The sequence below is a fragment of the Thermobia domestica genome, chromosome 1, assembly GCF_964235325.1.
Source record: "Thermobia domestica chromosome 1, izTheDome1.hap1.1, whole genome shotgun sequence".
Lineage (NCBI taxonomy): Eukaryota > Metazoa > Arthropoda > Insecta > Zygentoma > Lepismatidae > Thermobia > Thermobia domestica.
Window position 1 is genome coordinate 384,621,247 of NC_137454.1, and position 19,763 is coordinate 384,641,009.

The 19,763-nt window shown below is 38.6% G+C and overlaps 2 protein-coding genes across 11 annotated transcripts in view; one reads left to right on the top strand and one right to left on the bottom strand.

Moving 5' to 3' along the window:
* Window positions 1-15,174, top strand: part of LOC145664832 (transmembrane protein 267) — a 33,430-nt gene extending 18,256 nt beyond the window's left edge. For all 10 annotated transcript variants that reach the window (XM_081731839.1, XM_081731833.1, XM_081731880.1 and 7 more), the window contains one exon: window positions 5,806-15,174. In XM_081731839.1, coding sequence (XP_081587965.1) covers window positions 5,806-6,141 — 336 coding nt within the window. In that variant the 3' untranslated portion in view covers window positions 6,142-15,174. The remainder of the gene's footprint in view (window positions 1-5,805) is intronic.
* A 2,848-nt stretch (window positions 15,175-18,022) lies between these two features.
* Window positions 18,023-19,763, bottom strand: part of LOC145664871 (PAX3- and PAX7-binding protein 1) — a 77,966-nt gene continuing 76,225 nt past the window's right edge. Inside the window, exon 16 of the mRNA XM_081731918.1 lies at window positions 18,023-18,202. Within this exon, the coding sequence (XP_081588044.1) occupies window positions 18,118-18,202 (85 nt within the window). The 3' untranslated portion in view covers window positions 18,023-18,117. The remainder of the gene's footprint in view (window positions 18,203-19,763) is intronic.

The window sequence follows — 19,763 nt, forward strand, 5'->3', positions numbered from 1 at the left end:
TGCGTACTTCAGGAGTCTGAATATTAAGATGTCGCAAGAGCTCCTTCTTAGATAATATTCGAAGTGCAGGAACACGAAAACGGACTTTAGCAATGAAGAAATTGAGAACAGAATCAAGTCTGGAGAGATGTGTAGGTGCTGCCATGCCCCATATGGGAGAGCAGTATTCGATCTTGGGCGCTATTAAAGTCTTATAAAAAGTTGCTAATGAAGAAACAGTGCGTAGTTCGGTGAATCGATAAAGAAGTCCCAACATGCGCATTGAATTCTTTAGTATTAAGGAGATGTGGTCAGAGAAGGTGAGTTTTGAATCAAAGATGACATCAAGATCGTTATGACTAGCAGAATGTGTGATAGGGGAATCGTTGGTATGTGGAGGGAACAGGAGACTTTTTCAAAGTAATAGTAATACTGTCACATTTCTTACTGTTGAGTTTCAAGTGCCACATTTCACACCAGCCTGTAAGGTAATTTATGTCTTCCTGTAGAGCAATTGTGTCATGGAGACACGATATTTCTCTGTATAACTTACAATCGTCAGCAAAAAGCAGAAGGCCACTAGGTTGGGCTGATAAGTGCGTGTGGAGATCATCATATACAGGACAAACAGCAGAGGCCCAAGTACACTCCCCTGAGGCACCCCTGAGATCACGGGTTGGGGGTTAGAAGTCGCCCCTGAAAGAACAACTCTCTGTTTACGGTCCTTCAAGTAGCTTGTGATTAGAGAGAGAAATTTGCCATGTACATTAAATCTATTGGAGAGTTTATGAAGAAGATGAATGTGACTGACAGAATCAAAGGCCATCGAGAGATCAAAATAGATAACATCTAATTGAGTATTGTTATTCATACATTTGACTGCACAGGAAAGAAGAGTACTTAAGTTTGAGAGACTTGAGCTTTTCGGTAGAAAGCCGTGCTGAGAACTATGGATGTAAGGTGAGGTGAATTTAAGTAGCCTGTCCTTGATTATTTTTTCGCAGATAATTGATATTACAGAAAGAAGAGATATTGGCCTATAGGAGGATACATGATCTTTAAGTCCTGATTTATATATTGGGGTCACGTGAGCTAGTTTCCAACTGGTGGGATAATACCCTTCCTTGAAGCATCTATTGAATAAGATAGATAGAGGAACCGCAATAACTGAAGCAGTTTTCTTGAGAAAGAGAGGACTAATTTTATCAGGTCCAAGTGATCTATGTGGAGATAACGATAGCAAGAGAGCCAGAACTTCGCCCGGGGTGGTAGAGAGAATGGATAAGGTGTCCGAACAGATGGGGTGGAGAGGGGGGAGATGGGTTGTAGAGGGAAGGAAAGTAAATGTTTTGCAGAAGTAGTTATTGAAGAGGTCTGGTCTTTGATCATCACTCGCTTCAGTATTTTCATCTTGAACTGTTGCCGGTATGCCCGGAGATTTTGTTCTAGATTTAGTCAATAGATAAATCTAAGCGAGTATCCTTCTGTATTTAGCCGTATACGAAACTTTACTAACGGCATCTTTTCATTCCACCGTTTTTCACCCTTGATATTTTCATCACTTTCATATCCTTTTGTACTTCATCCTGATACCTGTACCTTGTGGCAATTTTTCCTGCGTTTTCCTTTTGTGAAATTCCATAAATAACTGCCAATTAAAACAACTAGTTCTTTTACATAATAGCGAAAATGAAAGTGAAATGAAATTTTTGAGTTTTACGTCCCACGGTTATGCCGGTTAGGCTAAAGGAGACGGTGATGATGAGTAATGAATGAAATGGGGGAATGAAAAAAGTGGGAGGAAACGGGAGAACCCCGAGAAAACCCACGCACATGGTGTTTGTCCACCACAAAGTTCACTTGGCGGGGGCTGGGATCAAACCCGCGACCCCAAGCACCAGAGGTGAACGCTCTACCACTGAGCCACCGCGGCCCTTACATAATAGCGAGTCGGCTGTTAAAATTACATTGACAGTTAATAGGTGATAATCAAAAATAATTTAATTAAAGCCTGCGGAATACTCTGTTTTAATTTGTATTTTGTAGGAAAGCTAAAAAAGCACAGTAGGATACGTAAAGGAAAGGGTTTGGTGACGCAGCATAAAACGTTGCTGAAGAAGATCGCGTAGATGAAAAAATTTTGAATGAAGGAAAAAATGGAGGTACAAGTTAAATCATGCTTCTAATATGATGGTATAGTTTTTCATTTGATTCGAATTCTGGGATTTTCCATAGTGAAAAATCCATTTATCATGTCGTAGGTTTAACAGGATCGGGGAATACTATACACTGAGGAAGAGACCTTGGAACCGTAGGTCATGCTGACAAGATGACCCGCATTTACAGGAGCTCTCCCGGTTTTCCGCTAAATGTCCCGGTATTCCGTTTTTTTTAAATTTATTTTTTTAACAATCACTTTGTTCGAAGCACTTAATTATTTCAAGTGTAGGACCTACACATCACTGTTGGTAACATTTGCAAAATGGTTGAGTTTTTGTTTTGTGTGTTCTGGTCTGCTTATGTGGAGCTCATCTTTAGTCTAATGAATATGTGTTAGACTTGAAGATACAGGCGTAGAGCTTTTGCCTCTTGTGCGCTGGGTCCCTGGTTCGATCCCCTGTCAAATAAGTTTGTGGTTGACAACATGGTGTCCGTGAGTTTTCTCGGGGTATTCCCGTCTCTTCCCACTTTATCATTCCACCATTCTTCCATTATCATTCACTTGCTTTAACACATCGTCTCCCTTAGCCTAAAGGGAATAATTGTGGGACGTTATACTCAAAGATTTCATTTCATTTCATTTTTTAAAGATAAAAGTCTCTTTAATGTGGCAACATCAAAAGCAGCGCTCATAGTGAAACCATGCTTTCATGACTCCTGCTCAGAATTTTAAGATTATCTTATGCAAAAGAAAGAACCCTTACAGAAAATTCATGCACATATATTAAAAATAATCATAGCATTCTCCCCTTCTCTCTCCCCATTCCTCTTCTTATATCCAACAAATTTTATATAATTTACCTCTGAGTTGAGTTGAGTTGATTTTGAGTTTAACGTCCTTTTCAGCGGCGAGGCTATATGAGACGGGACCTATTGATTAACGTGGAATCCGAACCACATGAGCTCCTACCGGGAATCGAACCCGGGTCTCCCGCGCCAAAGGTGCGTACGCTAACCACTTATCCACGGATGAGCTCAATTTACCTCTGAGTCAGACAAGGGAAGTGAATGTTGTTTTATCTTATATTTACGTGAGTTTGTTGCATTTTAATTAGCGAAAGGTAATTGAGTGGTGTAATTTGACTAATGCAAGGTATATTAGAAGGATAACAATATAGTTACTGGGTTCGATTCTCCAAAAATATCTCATTTGTATTGACAAACAGGATTGAGAAATATTTTCCCTCGTAACTCTTCCAGATATTTTAACGAAACTTGGTATACGAACCATAACGGTAACCAAAAAAGTTCCGTCGCTTTTTGTGGAGGTCTATCTTCAATTGGCCCTCACACCGTGAGTTGAATGCGAATGAAGATAAGGCGAAGGTTAGTTGTTGGTGTGGATATGTCCAACATACTACCTGGTTGTTGCAGTTCAGTTACACCGTGAACTTGCGTAAGGACAGAGTGAACATGGGGTCTCCACAGAGCGTCATTAGAGCGTGCATGCTCTACGAGTTCAAACTGGGGTCAGACACCGCTCCAGCGGGGCGGAAGATATACCAGGCCTTTGGTGAGGGTGTCGTGACTACGCGGACAGTGCAGCGGTGAATTAACAAGTTTAAGGACGGTGACGAAACACTCGAAGACACACCATGTGTCGGAAGACCAAAACCTGTCCAAAATGAAGATCTTCAGGCAGTAATTGAGGCGAACAGTGGCCAGACATGTGAGAAACTGAGACTACAATTCAGTGTGAGTGGAGAAACCATTCGGTAGCCCCTCCAACTTGGGAAGCACTACAAGTTGGGTCGATGGGTCGCACATGATTTGACTCCGGGCCAAAAGGCAACGCGAACAGACACCTGTGTTTCTCTGCTGTCTCGTCTGAGCAAAGAGCCATTTGTGGACAGGGTGTTGACATGTGATGAGAAGTGGGTCCTGTACGAAGCTCCATGGCGCCGTCATCATTGGTTGGCATCCCATGAACCGGTTCCAAAACAGCCCAACAGGAATTATCCCACGCCACACCTTACCTGCTCTTTAAACACCCGTGATATGCCATTTTTGGACACAATGAATCCACGCTTCTTGACAGTTTGATAATGGCTCTATAACTGTAGTTCACGTCGGTAAGGTCAGTTATGTAGCCCTCCTAATAAGTACTTATTTTCGGCAGCATTTGTCCCGATATGTACTTCCCACACCTGTCACGCTAGAGACCTGCACGGGCCGAATGTTTCGGCCCGAGTCCAATCCAGCCCGAACGTACCTAGGCCCGGCCCAGCCCGGGCCCGAAAAGTTTTGGAGATTTTCGGCCCGGCCCGATAAATTTTTAAAATTCTTGGCCCAAGCCCGGCCCGGGCCCGATAAATTTTAAAAGTTTTTGGCCCAAGCCCGGCCCGATAATTTTAAAAAAAAATTAGCTCGAGCCCCAATCTTTCTCAAAATTTAGTACTAAATTTGACCTAACCCTCAGAAACATTTTCTAAACTCTGGTTCACAACCTGACGCTTGCCTCCCGAATGGTACCATTGCCTCCTAGAACTTTGCCTGTCATCGAGAGAACAAAATCTCCATTTCCTGTAACAAAAATTGATTTTTAGCATAAAGTGAAGATGGCAATATTGTTTAGCGACAGGCAAAACATTCCCACCTCTTCTTGTTATATTCTGAGTTCAGTGAAGGTCAAGGTCAGAGCTTAATTTACCGCATAATGCATGCAATCCTCTATAGTGAAAGTGGAGCCGTTAAGCAACACAAACTGTAAATAGCTATTGCATTCTTTGTAACATTTTTCACAGATACACTTCAACGTTTGGCTTTATTCCAATTATCATTTAACGAAAGTCTATAATTATTAAAGAATTGCAATTGATCGGCCCCAGCCCGGCCCGACCTGAAGAGAAATCAGTGTCGGCCAGTCCAAGCCCGGCCCGGCCCAAAGAAATAACAGTGTCGGCCCGGCTCAAAGAAATAGCAGAATCGGCCCGCCCAAGCCCGGCCCGTGCAGGTCTCTATGTCACGCACAGTCAGTGGTCTAAGGTGCCCACATGACTGGCAGCTTCGTTCTGTTCCCGCTTGATGGTAGTGCACAGGGTGTATAAGTTCGGCAACATAGATCGGAAACAACCTCTGTACGTTTCAATCCAGCACAAAGAGTCGCACAGTTCAGCGATTTACATCGTAAGGAAATATTTTGGGTTAATCCAAATCTGAACGCAAGGAAAAGCAATGCCCAAAATAATTCGGGTTGATCCATTTTTACATAGTATCTGTAAACGTAATAATTCGAGTTAATCCGGAAAGTGGTTAATTCAAGTAGCTGCTTAATAGACGATCATGGTATTAGTGTTCCATCAGTAGTCGAGCGTGAGACTTCGCATACTGAAAGCTATGCTTAACGATTGTTAGGCTGCAGAGGGAACATCTACTTGCACGAAGACAGTTTGAAAGTTGTAATGCACGGAAACTATTAGGAAATGTATAACGTGTCCTGAATTTCATGATTTGCAATCCTGGTTGACGAAGTTCGTGTGTTGAATGTAATATACCAATACTTACTATAATCTACTTGAAAGGAAATAAGTGTTTGCCATTAATTATTCTGTAACTAGAAAATTTAAAATGAGAGTAAAATGGATTTTTCTATTAATGTATTTACAGGACGCAATGCATCTGAATCATCGGCCTTTTCTCCATTGCACTAGTCTTTTGCTGGCCCTTTGTGGGTTGATGTGGTGCTACAGCTATTACTTCAAGTCCAGGTGTGTAGAGCAGTTGACGTGGATGACTGTAGCCGCTGGACTCTCCCATCACATCAGAGACGCCACGAGAAGAGGGCTTTGGTTCTGCCCTATTGGCTCCACTGCACCAATTCCCTACAACATCTACGTTGGGACGTTGACCGTTTTCCCTTACGCGGTTCTTGGATTGATGAAGTATACAGAAATGTATTCGGCTCCGAAGTCCTACCAGTTACTTGGGACGTGGGAAATATGAATGCAATGGAAATCTATACTCGTAGTTCTTAGTTGGTTTTTTAATACTGTTTTGGATATGACTAAGGGAAGGCCTGATTGTATTGTCTTCCCTGCACATTTTCCGCTAGACTTAAGTACAAAGCTATTTGTATTGCGATTTCTGGGTATTGTGTAAGTTTGTCACATTCCATTCATTTGTAAAAGCCAAATAATCACCGACCTGTCTTCATTATTCTGTGATACCTTCTACATAAAGGGAACCAGTCAACTATACTGTAGATGTAAGACAATCTTTCATGAGTAGCGAGAATGTAATGATCTTTTGATTGTAGTACACTGCTTGACAATTGTTTAGGGACACACATTTTCTAGTGTCACTACTGGCACCAGTTTGATACATAATTATTGGTTATATTTCTTCATAGCGGATCTAACACATTACCTACAGATCATCGTAAGTTAGGGCTGTAAATTCATATGCAACATAACTGAACAAACAAAAAAGGGTTAGCGTTTTCTCTTTATCATGTTAAGACCACGGTTTCAGAACCTTTTTGACAAGCTTCCACTGCAGTTATCATGAAGCGAAGGTTTCCACATTGGACTAACATCATGCTCACTTCATGAGGGTGAAGTTGATGTTTACTAGTTAAATTTAGCGTCCCGTTAGCACCAAGGCTTTGTGAACATGGACCTACAGTTTAGAGTGGAGCCCGAACCATCATAATCCACTTAAACAGGGTGTCTACTGGTCATGAAAGTCACGAAAGTCATGAAAAAGTCATATATTTTGCTTAGTGGTCATGAAAGCCATGAAAAAGTCCTTTATTTACCCAACTGGTCATGAAAATCTGAAATCTCAGAGTATATTTTTATACTTCATACTTTTATACCTCATACTGCATGTACTGAAACAGTTGTATCAGGTCAGTAATTGTGAGAATTTCCCCCACCAGTTAGTGCTGGCTAACTGGTACTTTACTGTCTTCCTAGCTGCTCCCCAGTTCATCTTCTAGTCTCTGCAATATAGTAACAACTTTTTACTGTCCAACTTTCTGATCTGCTATTTCTTTACTTCTAAGAAATGTAAATTGTGTATTTTTGGGCCTTTAGACTTATGCAAATTATTCGCTTGAGTTTGCAGATTTTAAATTTGATGATCTATTTTTTAAAACGAATTTCTTTTATAATTTGTTTTGTCTTTGGGCAGTTCTCTGAGTGCTTAATTTCAGACAAATTTCTGCTAGATGAATAATTAAAACTTCAAATACAGTATAGAGTGATTCACTGGTAAGAGCAGGCCCTATTTATTTAGGTAAGTGCTATTCTGTGCTCGAGCACAAGGCGGCAGAATTTTAGATTCTTTCTTTAAGATTCACAATAAGTGATATTTAAGACTAACAACCCGCATAGTTCCGATGCACCACTGATGGTAGGGGTTTATTATTACTAATGGCAAATTTTTATCGCCATGGTCATGAAAATTTGAACAAAAAGGTCATGAAAAGTCATGAAAAAGTCATGAATTTACTTTCTGGTATTCCAGTAGACACCCTGTTAAATTTCAGGACACTTCTACCGGGAATCTGAACGCGGGAATCAAAGCTGCGCGCTAGCCACTAGATTAGCGGGGAAGACGAGAGTAAGGTAAAGGAATCGTAACTCTGAGCGTCAGCCTAATGAGTTAGGGCACCTCTGTCTTAGAGTAGCAGGACTTTCCCATGAATACAAAGTATTTGCCCATTGGACTATGAAAAATGTGATCATAGCCCCTCTTACAATTTTCTCTTTCAATCACTAATCTTCAAATATCAAATATTGTATAACTTAAATCTGACCAAATTAAATAGTTATTACTAATCCGTATTAGTTTCGGCAACATATCATTGCCTTCGTCAGACATATCAGAATGACATCAGCTAATATTGTGTGATGAAACCAATAATATATTGCCGAAACTGTAATATAGGCATTTAATTGTCGAATAATAAGTCTTTGTTTTGGTCATATTTTATTTCCACGTAAGTTTAATGCTTTTTGGTGGGCAAAGTGTGAGGTGTTCTAGTTTGGCTTCCGTCCTTTTGCATGGTTATAAATACTTGCACTCATTCTAATATTCAGATTGCACGAATACATACAAGATACATCTTTACCTCGTGTTTGATACTTCAGCTTTCTATGGCCGACTTCTAAAGAACAATAACCGTGGGAATACAGTATACGCGTAGTCAGATTCGTATAACGGTGCAATCTGCGTGGATATTGAAGGCGCTAAAACTGAAAAAGACACGCTCTTTCCTAGCAATTGTCAAGCAGGTATTTTTCAAGTACATTTGATCAAAATTCAAATATAAATTAAACTTTTGAAATTGAACAATATTATGTACATTTCTTCCCTTAATTTTGAATTTGATGTAAAAAAAAATGTTCTTTTATGTTTCACAGAGGCTCTTGCTATAACTTTCAGAAACCGGGACAGCACCATTAATATATATATTATCCCTACCTTTCCTCATTTCCCTCAGAGAAAAAGAGAAAAGTAAGAATATGTCGTTACTACTGTCGTATGCTACAACACTGAACCCAAACTAAATCACCTTCATTTTCCATTTTGTTCATATCATCTCATGCCTTATTTTGCAAATGCACATAGTAACTAGCTTCTTGAAAGAACCTTTCATTCAGAGCTTCATGGTGTCAAACTGTATGTAGCACATAAATAATAGTTTACCATAAACTGGTTTACGTGTTTCATCTCATTGAAGAAGCAAGTGGTTTGGTGGAAGAATTCGTATATCTTATGAAAAAGTGACTCTGGTTCGTTTCCAGACAATATGAGCTTACATTGTATCTATCGGCTATTTCTGGGTTCTCCTGTTTTATACATTCTTATTTCACAAGTTTTTCCATCGTTAATTGTCCATGTAGTTTAACTTAGTTTTATTGAAGCACGGTGGCTCAATAGTAGATCACTCACCTTTGGTGCGTGGGTCCAGGCCATGTGAATGTGGTGGATAACATCGTGTTCGTGGGTTTCTTCCGGCTTGCACACGTTATCAGTTCACCATTATCTCATGTTAATTCAAATTCACTTTTATTAATCATTTGTTCTCTTTAGTTAAGGGTCTGCAGTAGCTCAGTGGTAGGGCGTTCATCTCTAGTGCGTGGGGGAGGGGAACACGGTAACTCAGGGGTAGAGCGCTTACCTCTGCTGCGTGAGGTCCTTGGTTCGATCTCCGGCCAAGTAAGTTTGTGGTGGACAATATTGTGGCCGTGGGTTTTTTCGGGGTACTCCCGCATTCTCATTCCACTAATTCTTTCATTATCATTCACTTGCTTTAATCGTTTCCCTAAGCCTGAAAGATATATTGGTGGTACGTTAAACTGAACATTTCATTTCATTTGTAGTGTGTAGGGTCCTTAGTTCGATCCCAACTCGTGCCAAGTGTACTTTGTGGTAGATAAACACCGGTGTACGTGGGTTTTCTCCGGGTTCTCCCGTTTCCTTCCACTTTCTTCATTCTATCATGTCATTCTCTATTATCATCAGAGACTCCCATTGTCTCGCTGCATAATCGTGGGAGGTTAAGCTGGAAATTAATTTTTTACTTTAAACAAGAGGTCATGAACCAAGAACATTAAATTAAACACTTCATGTCATTATTTCATCTAGTTTCGTGCTCTCTGTCGTAGAGAATTGGTTTGGAATTGTCATGGTTGATACGAAAGAACCAGGTTCCACCACATGTGATTCAGGTCCCAAGTTAAGTTTAGATAAACGTCTTACATTTTCTGTCCTGAAAAAGAGAAGCTAAACTATGTACAAATACTTCATTTCTATCCTGTTCCCGATATCATCTTCGTAGTTCTCACACAATAAGCCGCATCATCTCCTGGACTTTCATCAACGTGATCTCTTGTTTATTGTGTCTTCTGCTTAGTGCACTCTATAGTTGAAGGCTGACTTTTGTAAGTGAAGCAGCCCAACGTATTATTATTATTTTTCAACAAAACCACATAATGCTAACACCAAGTTAGGCTACATACTCCATAAGTGTATTTTTGACAGTGTGCTGATTGATATTACTGTTTTAACTTATTTATATTATAAAGATAAATTTGCGTTGTATATTTAATCTTATTGAATGTATAAATCATTATATATATAATGTTTAAAAGTTTGTACCTGTAAATGTGATGCTGATGTGTACAAATGTATTTTTATATAGATGCTTCTTTGTGTATATATGGGGTTATGACATACGTTGTCTAGCTTCTAGCACCAAAGGAAATGTGTATTAGTAGTAAATGAGAGGAAGGATAAGGGAATTTAGAATTTTTTTTAAAAAATGTACAATATTATTAATGTTTAACGGGAAAAAAAGTCCAAAGATGAGATATACGAAATGTGTTCAAAAAGTATCGAACCTTATTTTTTTCCCGCGTAAACCAATGAAGCGCGGGGGACTTTCTTCAGTGTAGATGTAGAGGGGTTACTCATGAGTAGTCATGACTTTTTTTTGCCGCCTGCAGAAAGAGTCAGTCCCTGGCAGTCAGCCAACGAGTGAAGATGTGTAGTGAGCGGTCGTCGGATTTGAGGACTTTTTTTTTTTTTTTTGGTAAAATGACAGAAAAATTTGAGCAGCGATATTGCATCAAATTTTGCCAAAAGCTTGGCGATATCCAAACGGAAACCGTTGAATCGGATCGGTACATTCAATTTTGAACGAGAAATCGGGCATGAGTAGTGTGCATGCGAAATTTGATTCAGGCTTTCATCGCCAAACACAACATTCCTGTGTGTTGTCAGGCTCCCTATTCACCCAACATGGCTCCGTGTGACTTTTGGCTATTTCCCAAGCTGAAAATGCCACTAAAAGGGACCCGATTTGAATCAAGAAAAAACATCATGCAGAATAGGACGGCACGGTTGTTCACCGTTCCAAAAACTGCATTCCTGAAGTGTTTCCAATAATGGCGGAAGCGCTGGGAGAAGTGTGTGCATTACCAAGGAGACTACTTTTGAAGGGGATTAGTGTTTCGGATTTCCAAATTTTTGCCAACAAAAGGTTCAATACTTTTTGAACACACCTCGTATACCAGCTGACGGAATTCATTGAGTTGAAATGAATTCAAAATGATGTGCATGGGCTCATGGGTAGGTTTAAAAAAAAAAATCTTTTTTAATCTAAAAATTGATGCTGTACGAGAACGAAGCCACTGGGGTGAAACTGATACTGAAACATACCTACCCTTAATTACGCCCTTTATTGTAACATTAGCACGGTGAGAATACAAAATACGTTTAATGAGGAATAGCCTAAAAGTATAATTACGTCTTAAATTAATTAAAATATTATTCTGGGACGTATATCAGTCGATATATCTGGTCAGTCTGAACAAAATGGCATGCTTTTAGTTAAACTCATGTGTGTAGTTTTCGAAAAAAGCGAAAAAACGAACTTTTAAAGCGCTAAAAAAAAGTATATAGTTCTTGCTAATAAAAATTGACATTTTTTACTTTGATAGGTTGTTTTTATGTACAGGGTGACCAAATAAAACCTCCTACATTTCAAAGGATAATAGAACAAAGATTTGTTTCTCTAGAAATATAAAATGTTATTGGAAACAGTTCGCGGTCACTGTAGGTCTTTCTGGAACATTCTTCCTAGAAAGATCAACAGCTGCAGCATGCTTCCTTGGAGAATGTTTACGTCACTGTAAAACATTTTATAGGTATCTCACAGTCTCAGTGTTTTCAGGCGTACGAGCACGTGTAAGTCCGCCAGCTATACGCTGAACCTGATGTTCGAAAATTCTCGACCCACTGCAAGATAGTCTTCTGATATGGATTTTCTTTACGTGGAATAGCAAACTCTAAGAAAGAAAAAAAAAAAAACTTTGCTACTTTTGAAGAAAGAAAAAAAAATTTGACAGCTTACGCACGATGAGCTCTTTGCCAATTCATAATGACGACTGAAAACGTAGAATTGCGAGCGGAAGCGACGACTCTCAATACTTACGTTCCTCCACTGACAGCACTAGAATCGATTAAAAAGTGTTCTTTTTTTTTCGCGTCACCTTGTACTTTAATATAGCAAACTGTACTCTTTACGTAACAGATTGTATCTGTTGTTTATCACACACTCTTTTACATACGCGCTACGTGTAAGTGCAAGTGTTCTATCTTTTTCCATTGTTTTAAATTCAAAAAGTAATGTTTATACAATTAAAGTTCTATGTATATATTTTTTTAAAAAAAAATATCTGTTAAGTTTGACAATTTAATTTCTGGTATCGATTGCAAAGAAGAATTGGATTTGGAGATAAACATTGGATTTATTTAAAGATAAATATTATTAATTAATATTTTAATAAGTGATTTTTTTTAGGACCAGTGGCGAATGTATTAAATTGTTATTATGTATGTGTGTAAAAAGCAAGTAACACAAAATTGGCACTAAAGCCTAAATTTAGCAGCGAAAAATCGTACGAGGTTCTTTCACTACAGTTTTCTACAACGAAGTGAGCGACACAACGCATTGGTTGCCCGAGCACTAGAAAAATATTCCCACAAACACATATGAACAATGTGCTGGGAGTTCGGATTCCGAATTGTTTGTTCAGATTTCGGAGGCAAGACTATTGCTGAAAACAGAAAAATTAGAAAGTAGCAGGATAATCTGTTTCAGTTCATATTTTTCTAAAGCAAATTTTGATTGGAGAAAATTCAGCTAATGCTAGAAAACAGTAAATGGATAGAAATAGACAATTATGAATTCAGAATAGGCCAAAATTGTAGCTAATTGTTAAACCAAATTTTTACTAATCAGAATAAAATGGCTAAATTAGCAACACTAAGCTGATGTTCCAACATGTCACAACACGCTCACCTCTATCGATCTCCGACACACAAATACATGGTAAAGAAAATCGTGTCTGGAGTTTTTCTGCGGTTTGGCTCACATTTCATTTCACCAATAATTTCGTTATCATTCACTTTCAGGGATCATCTGTCTTCTCCTTTAACCAACAAGACAACACGCTCTCTTAGAGTGGCTGTGTGACTCTAATATACATTACTGGAAATTAAATTGTCATACGTTTTATATTTTCGATGTGTCTTCTGCTTACATCTTGTTATATTACGTGATTTGAAACAGTTTGAAAATAGCATACATACAAGTATATTTCCTCAGTTTCCCAAAATAATAATAATAATTACTTCTTCTTATACTGTTTCGACAGACAATGTCACCTAACTCACGTGTAATGTATCTCTTCTCAGGCTGCCATCTTTCACTATCAAGCAGAAGGTTGTTAAATTCAAATTTGTAATAGTACGCTGCACTGTCTTAACTTGAATTTAAATTAATTCAGTGGTAAGTTAAAAAAATGTGTTAAGTTATAGGTTAATGATTGCAACAACAAACTTACAAGTTCTTTTCGGTGGTTTGTAAGTTCTACAAAACTAATTGTCCATTACATGTGTTACGAAAGGTCTAGTACAAATTGTTTGTAGAAGCAAAGAGAACAGAAAATCATTGCAAATTTGTTTGAGTATAAGGGATCTAGGGTTGAATTGAGCACACGCTACGAGGGGCGTCCAATAAGTTATCTACCTAGACAGGAAGGGAGAGGCGCAGCATAATGACGGCTGACACGCACGCCGAGGCCACTGTGGGGAACCCCGCTGCGGAATTTTAGGTCAGTCGGAGCAACGCAGTGGGCGTGAGCAGGGTGTATGTGTTACGCCGCGTAGCGAATGTTCGTGTGATGCCGCTAACAATGGATCTGCGGATTTCTGGCTCAACTGGTGACAGGGGACGAAATGTGGATCCCTAGTGACTATTTCTTTTCCGAGACCTGAAAAAAACACCCGCGGGGACGTTTTTCGTCGAACAACGAGGTCCAACAGGCCATGACAAGGATTATTTTTCTCTGGGATTTCTTCACTGTCCACAAAATAGCGACGGTGCATAGATCTCCATAGTGACTACATCGAAAAATAGTGATGACCAGGTGAGCCTGTCTGCATTCCCTTCTGTCTAGGTAGATAATTTATTGGACGCCCCTCGTATCAGTGTAAGATGTGATTCTAAAAAACAAGAATTGCATGTGAATTATACCCTAAGCTGCCAATAAAGGCGATAATGTTTGCCAAAACAGTATAGTTTATGTACAATCCGCGGCAAAAAACCTGCAACATGAGCATATAAGTTTATTGTGAAATGACGAAGTACTTTGCTCCAAAATAAGTGTGCACGGGAGGAGGCCGAGGTTTATCCTGGCGTGATTCGTTCCACTTAGACGTTATGTTCATTCCCTGTGCTGGAAGGCGTAGTTTCACAATAAACATACATCCTCATGTTGCAGGTTTTTTGCCTCGGATTGTACAATTTAGACGCGGTAAGAAATTATTTTCTATAAATTTTACTAATAAGCATCAAATTATGTCTGTAAGTAAATACATTTCCTTAATTTATATAAAAATGTACTCAAATTGCTTTATCCATTTCAAGGTTATTGCTATGAAAAATAGCTACACGAATAAATAAATTTGTAAGAATAGAAGACACATATTTCCAAGATTCGTCAATGAAACCAGTTTCAAAATAGACTGTGTAACAAGTATTTCATACAATCAGAGTACAACAGGGAAAATAATATAGACGTACCGTCTTGTGAATCATATTTCCAATTGAGAAGTACAACGATTGCTTCCTTTCTTATTCGGTATGTCTCGACAAAAATAGAAAAATGTGTCTCGGAAAGACGACTTAAGTACTAAAATTTACTTTAATTAAATAATGAAATTTCCTATTTTTCTACCAAAAATTTAGCTTGCATTAGCTGAATTCAAACCAAGGGTAAGTGTTTATAAGCCCTGTTTACTGTCAATGTAGGCTTTGTGCAAGTTGTTTTTCAAATACTCTGTAAGGTTGTAGTCTTTCTAGTCCGTGATTTTGATGTTTACCATTATTTCTTTGTTACTTTGTTTTATTATTAGACTCTGTATTGATGGATTTTAGTAAAGTTGTTCTATGAATAATATGTGGGTTTTATTTAAAGGCAATGAGAATAAAAGGGACATTTCTTATTAGTAAAGCCCGGAATTAATGGCAAAATGTCATAAATACCATGTATTGCAATTTTCATATTGTAAAATTTTGCTTGTGCAGGTGTTGGTAGAGCAAATTACAGCCCGGGATTGTTTTCCCATTACCGGGTTTTATTACAAAATTCCACTGCGATATAAAATAGATACAAATCCTCTAATGTTTTGGTTGAAGTATGTGTCCCCTTGAGCTCACGGTCTCGGGAAGGAATACTCACGGATCAAGCTACGTGAGGAGGTGTAGGGCACTCACTGCTCCACTGCAAGCTAGGCCGGTGTTGTGGTTAGGAATCTCCTGCAGCTCCACTGCAAGCAGAAAGAGAGGTAAAGTTTCCCACAAGGCTCCACTGCAAGCTAAAGGCTTTGGGATTAGGTGAGGTACTTCCTAGGCTCCACTGCAAGCCAAGAAAGGGTATTTGACCAACCGAGGCAGTGGCGCTGTTGTTCCTCTGTTGCCATGTGACCAATGGTATCGCTGTTGTCTCCGTCGTTTGCAGCTAGAGTAGTCGGTAGAAAAATGCACGTAGTTGAAGTTTGTAAACACAATCATGCGGGACATTACAATTTTTTCAGAAAGAATGCAATTTCACAATTTAGAAGTAATTTGTTACCATTTTCTCTTCTACTGCTGTTTATCCATACATGAATAGCAGCATACCAAAGATTTGGCTTGCTCTTATCTGGCCAAGTGATCGCTGAAGCGTTATTTTGTCACACACCATATAACCACTGCAAAACATACTGCACTCAAATCTGCAAGGCCATACAATTCAGTTGCCGAAAAGGTTGATCTTCTTGGAACATTCAGGAATCCCCTTCACGTACTAACAGTTTTCCAAATGATCTGTGATAAGTTCAGGCGAACATTCCTTTATGGAAATTAGGAAATGTTTCCTGTAAAAACTTTCTCGATAAATACACAAAAACAAAAGATTCAAAGTGAATCAATCATCTTGAAAAAAGACAACGTTGATAGTGCATACAACAGAACTATTGACGATATTCTTAATAAAAGTGCTGCTAACAAAAAATATATGGATTTCAATTGATGAAACATGCGATATTCTAGGCGATTCCATTGCTATTGTTGCAATCGGAACTTTGGAAAGGGAAGAAGGCATACAAACAGTGACGTACTAATGGACCTGGAATGCGGAGGAAAGGGGCATTTCAGTTTGGAGGAGTATTGGCTTTTCATGGATAATGCTTCGGATGATGTAAGTAATATTAACAGCCAGTTGAGCCAGGATATTTATCCCCCAAAGATAAAGATCACACAAGGAGAAATCTGGGGAACGACGAGGCCAAAATCCTTTGCTTACTGTGCGCTCTTCTGTAAACAGTCCATGCACCAACGTGAGGGGTCGTTCGAAGTGTGGCTTCCATCTTCTTGAAGTAGCAGTGTAGTCTTTCTTGTTTCAGATCGTAGTAAAACTACTGCAAGAAATTACGACAAACTTCGCTGTCCATTGTTAATTCAAAGAACGTTTGACGTACTACATATGTTACTGACTTAAACATCATTTTTTGTTATGGAAGGGTATTTCTTGCAGGATGTGTGTATTCCCAGCAGATCTGTGTCGCATATTCTGTGCATTTACGTAACCTGATAAATGGAGCCACGCTTTTTTGGATATAAAGCACAGCAGAGAGTTCAAATGTCCGTCAGCAATGTCAGTAACCAGTTACAGTACGCAATCCGCCTACCTGTGTCTAGCTCCATTAGTTAGTGGACACATGTTACTCGTTATAGTTTCAGTTTCAGAGACTTCAGCACTCGCTGGCACGTTGTTTGACACATCTAACTGTTGTGATACTTTCTAGGTGACTTTTGTTGGCTTTGTGTTATCTGCTGCTGAGCAACACGGACGACCTCCGATATTCGGACAACGTTTGGCTTCTGGCTACTAACATTCGCTACGACTACGCAGTTTGACACCATTTTTTGCACCAGGTTTTGAATACTGCATTTCGCGGTTGGTTTTGTTCCTGAATACCTGGCTGTGAAGGCCCCTTCCGTGTGAGGGCTCTCGACGCCGAAATTAAATTGCCCGCAAATTTTAAACTTTTTCGTAAATATTTCAGAAACGTATAAAGCAGAGAAAAATTGCAAGTTGTTCTTTTAACAATATGATTTTCCAAATGATAGCGTAGTTACAACTTCTCTGAATGTTTTCCGTTGTTTGAAAGTTAGGAAATCAACTTTTTAACGCAAAAAAACAATTCGTTCCTAGCTCTTTACATAACCAAAACATTCAGAGGAGTTGTAACTACGCTATCGTTTGGAAAATTACATTGTTAAAAGAACAACTTGCAATTTTTCTGCTCTTTATAAGTTTATGAAATATTTAGGGAAACGTTTAAAATTTCGGCGTCGAGAACCCTCTTAATTGACCCCGTACGCACATATTCTTTCATTATCAAAATTCGCTGGTGCTTGGAAAATACGAACTTCTCGACGAGACTTGTTTACCAGAAGTGAGCAGGCAGGGAATTCCAGTTAAACAACTTTACATCGCATGGCACGCCAGCGTCAGACAGAAACAGATTCCGCAAGGTACTAAACAACTGCGCATCCGGTGACACGCCGGCATTAGCCAGAATTACTTAAGAGTATTACACAAAATTATTTGCTCGTCCCTGGTATTAAGCGGGCGGGTTACTTTTGTGAGCCACCACATATTTCTTGTGTGTTTGGTGCTCAAATTTGAATCTCTGATAAGCGAAAGTAGCACGAAACAAACTCGTTCCTGAATCACAGTGAAAAGAAATAACAACTACGTTTAGTTTATATAAAAAGATTTTCTTAAATCACATTATGTACATACAAAATTCATGTGCATAGCACATAACATTTCAAATACATATACAATTAAATTAAGAACATTTTTTTATTAATTCTTCGCTCTTGGCTTTGGCTCCAATAGTTTTCAATAGTTTTGCTATGCCTTCCACTAACTCTCTGAAAAAGAAGAAAAAAGAGACGTTATTGTATGATTACTTTACGCATGTCTGCATATTCTATTTTGTATTATTCATAGAAACACTACTGCTTCATTGAGAATTACACTACTTCTTTCTTCTATCTATCAAAGAGAGTATATAATTTTGTTCCCTATTTCTGATGTACATTGTTCACAAGATATTTAAAAGTATCAAGTCATGACGGAATTCTAAGTAAATAAATAAATAATAATAAACGTCATGAATGTTCATGAGCAAGGTATGTATCACATTCAACAACAGCTTTTATTTTTTCATTTACGCAAGAGGGACGATGAACTTTGTAAATAAATTGCATTTTTTAAATGCGTTCTACTCTCGATGTGATATCCGCTGTACGCCATTATACAATTTCAAAGGTATGAAAAGGCTTGTTGTGTAAGCAAAGTCAAAAAGAAAAGGTGATCAACAGCGTAGGAAGAACAGGCGGAACAGAGCCGGGAAGCATTCCTCCAAATCTTTTACGAATCTTCACTTTGGTAGTGAAAAGCGTTAAAAAAAAAAAAAAAAAAAAAAAAAAAAAAAAAAAAAAAAAAAAAAAAATGCATATAGGTATTCCAAGCCTATCACATATAGCGATATATGTATGCATTAAATATTTTGCAGTTATGAAAATCACGGAGCAAAATGATTTTCGTCATCCATTAATCTTGACGGAAAGCCTACTTTTTACCTGAACGGGACATTAAACTGTCCAAACGTGAGTGAATGCATGAGGAGGAGATTCCCCGTATGGATGTACGAACACGAATGGATCGCCACAGGTAAGGGTGTTTTGTGCCTTACCAAAGAAAAACAGAATATATATATATATAAAATTACAGAATCTAGCTACCGAACATGGCACCTTGAAGACATACTTTAGCTTTTGCTCATACAAAGAATTCCAAGAGAAAAATTAATTTATCTTCGTGATGGTGATTCACTATATTTTTACCTGAGTACCATACCTCCCATAGCAATGGATCCGTTGCATTTTATTGAGAATTTGCAGTTGATCAAATGATCCGTCCGTATTTGAACCCTGTGATTTCTGTATGGGTCTGTCTAAGGCTCTGTGAAACACACTTTCACTTTCCAAAGAACACCTGAATTGCAGAGATGTGTTCAAACAGCAAGTGTGGGGAGAATTAGAATACAGATTGGGTGTCTGCCTTGTGGTCAGAGATTTACACATAGAGAACTTGTGAATATCAATATATCATAGAACTTCAGAAGTTTTCTTTGTATGTATGTCATCATACATTCTCTTGACCACAAGCTGGTGGTGTTATAAAAGTGTCAGTTTGTTTGAGAAATAAAAACATGAAATAGGGTAGACAAATACAAGTGCAAAGGTGTAACACAATATCTAAATAAGCAAATAAATCAACAAAAATAGCAAATTAAAGATTAAAAAGCACAAAATGAAGATAGAACAGGTTCGGGACCAGGAGTTGTGGTGAGTCAGAGGAAGAGCGCTCAAGTCTCTAAGGTGTGGGGTCTATGGTTCGATAGCACTTCGTGTCAAGTGGGCTTTA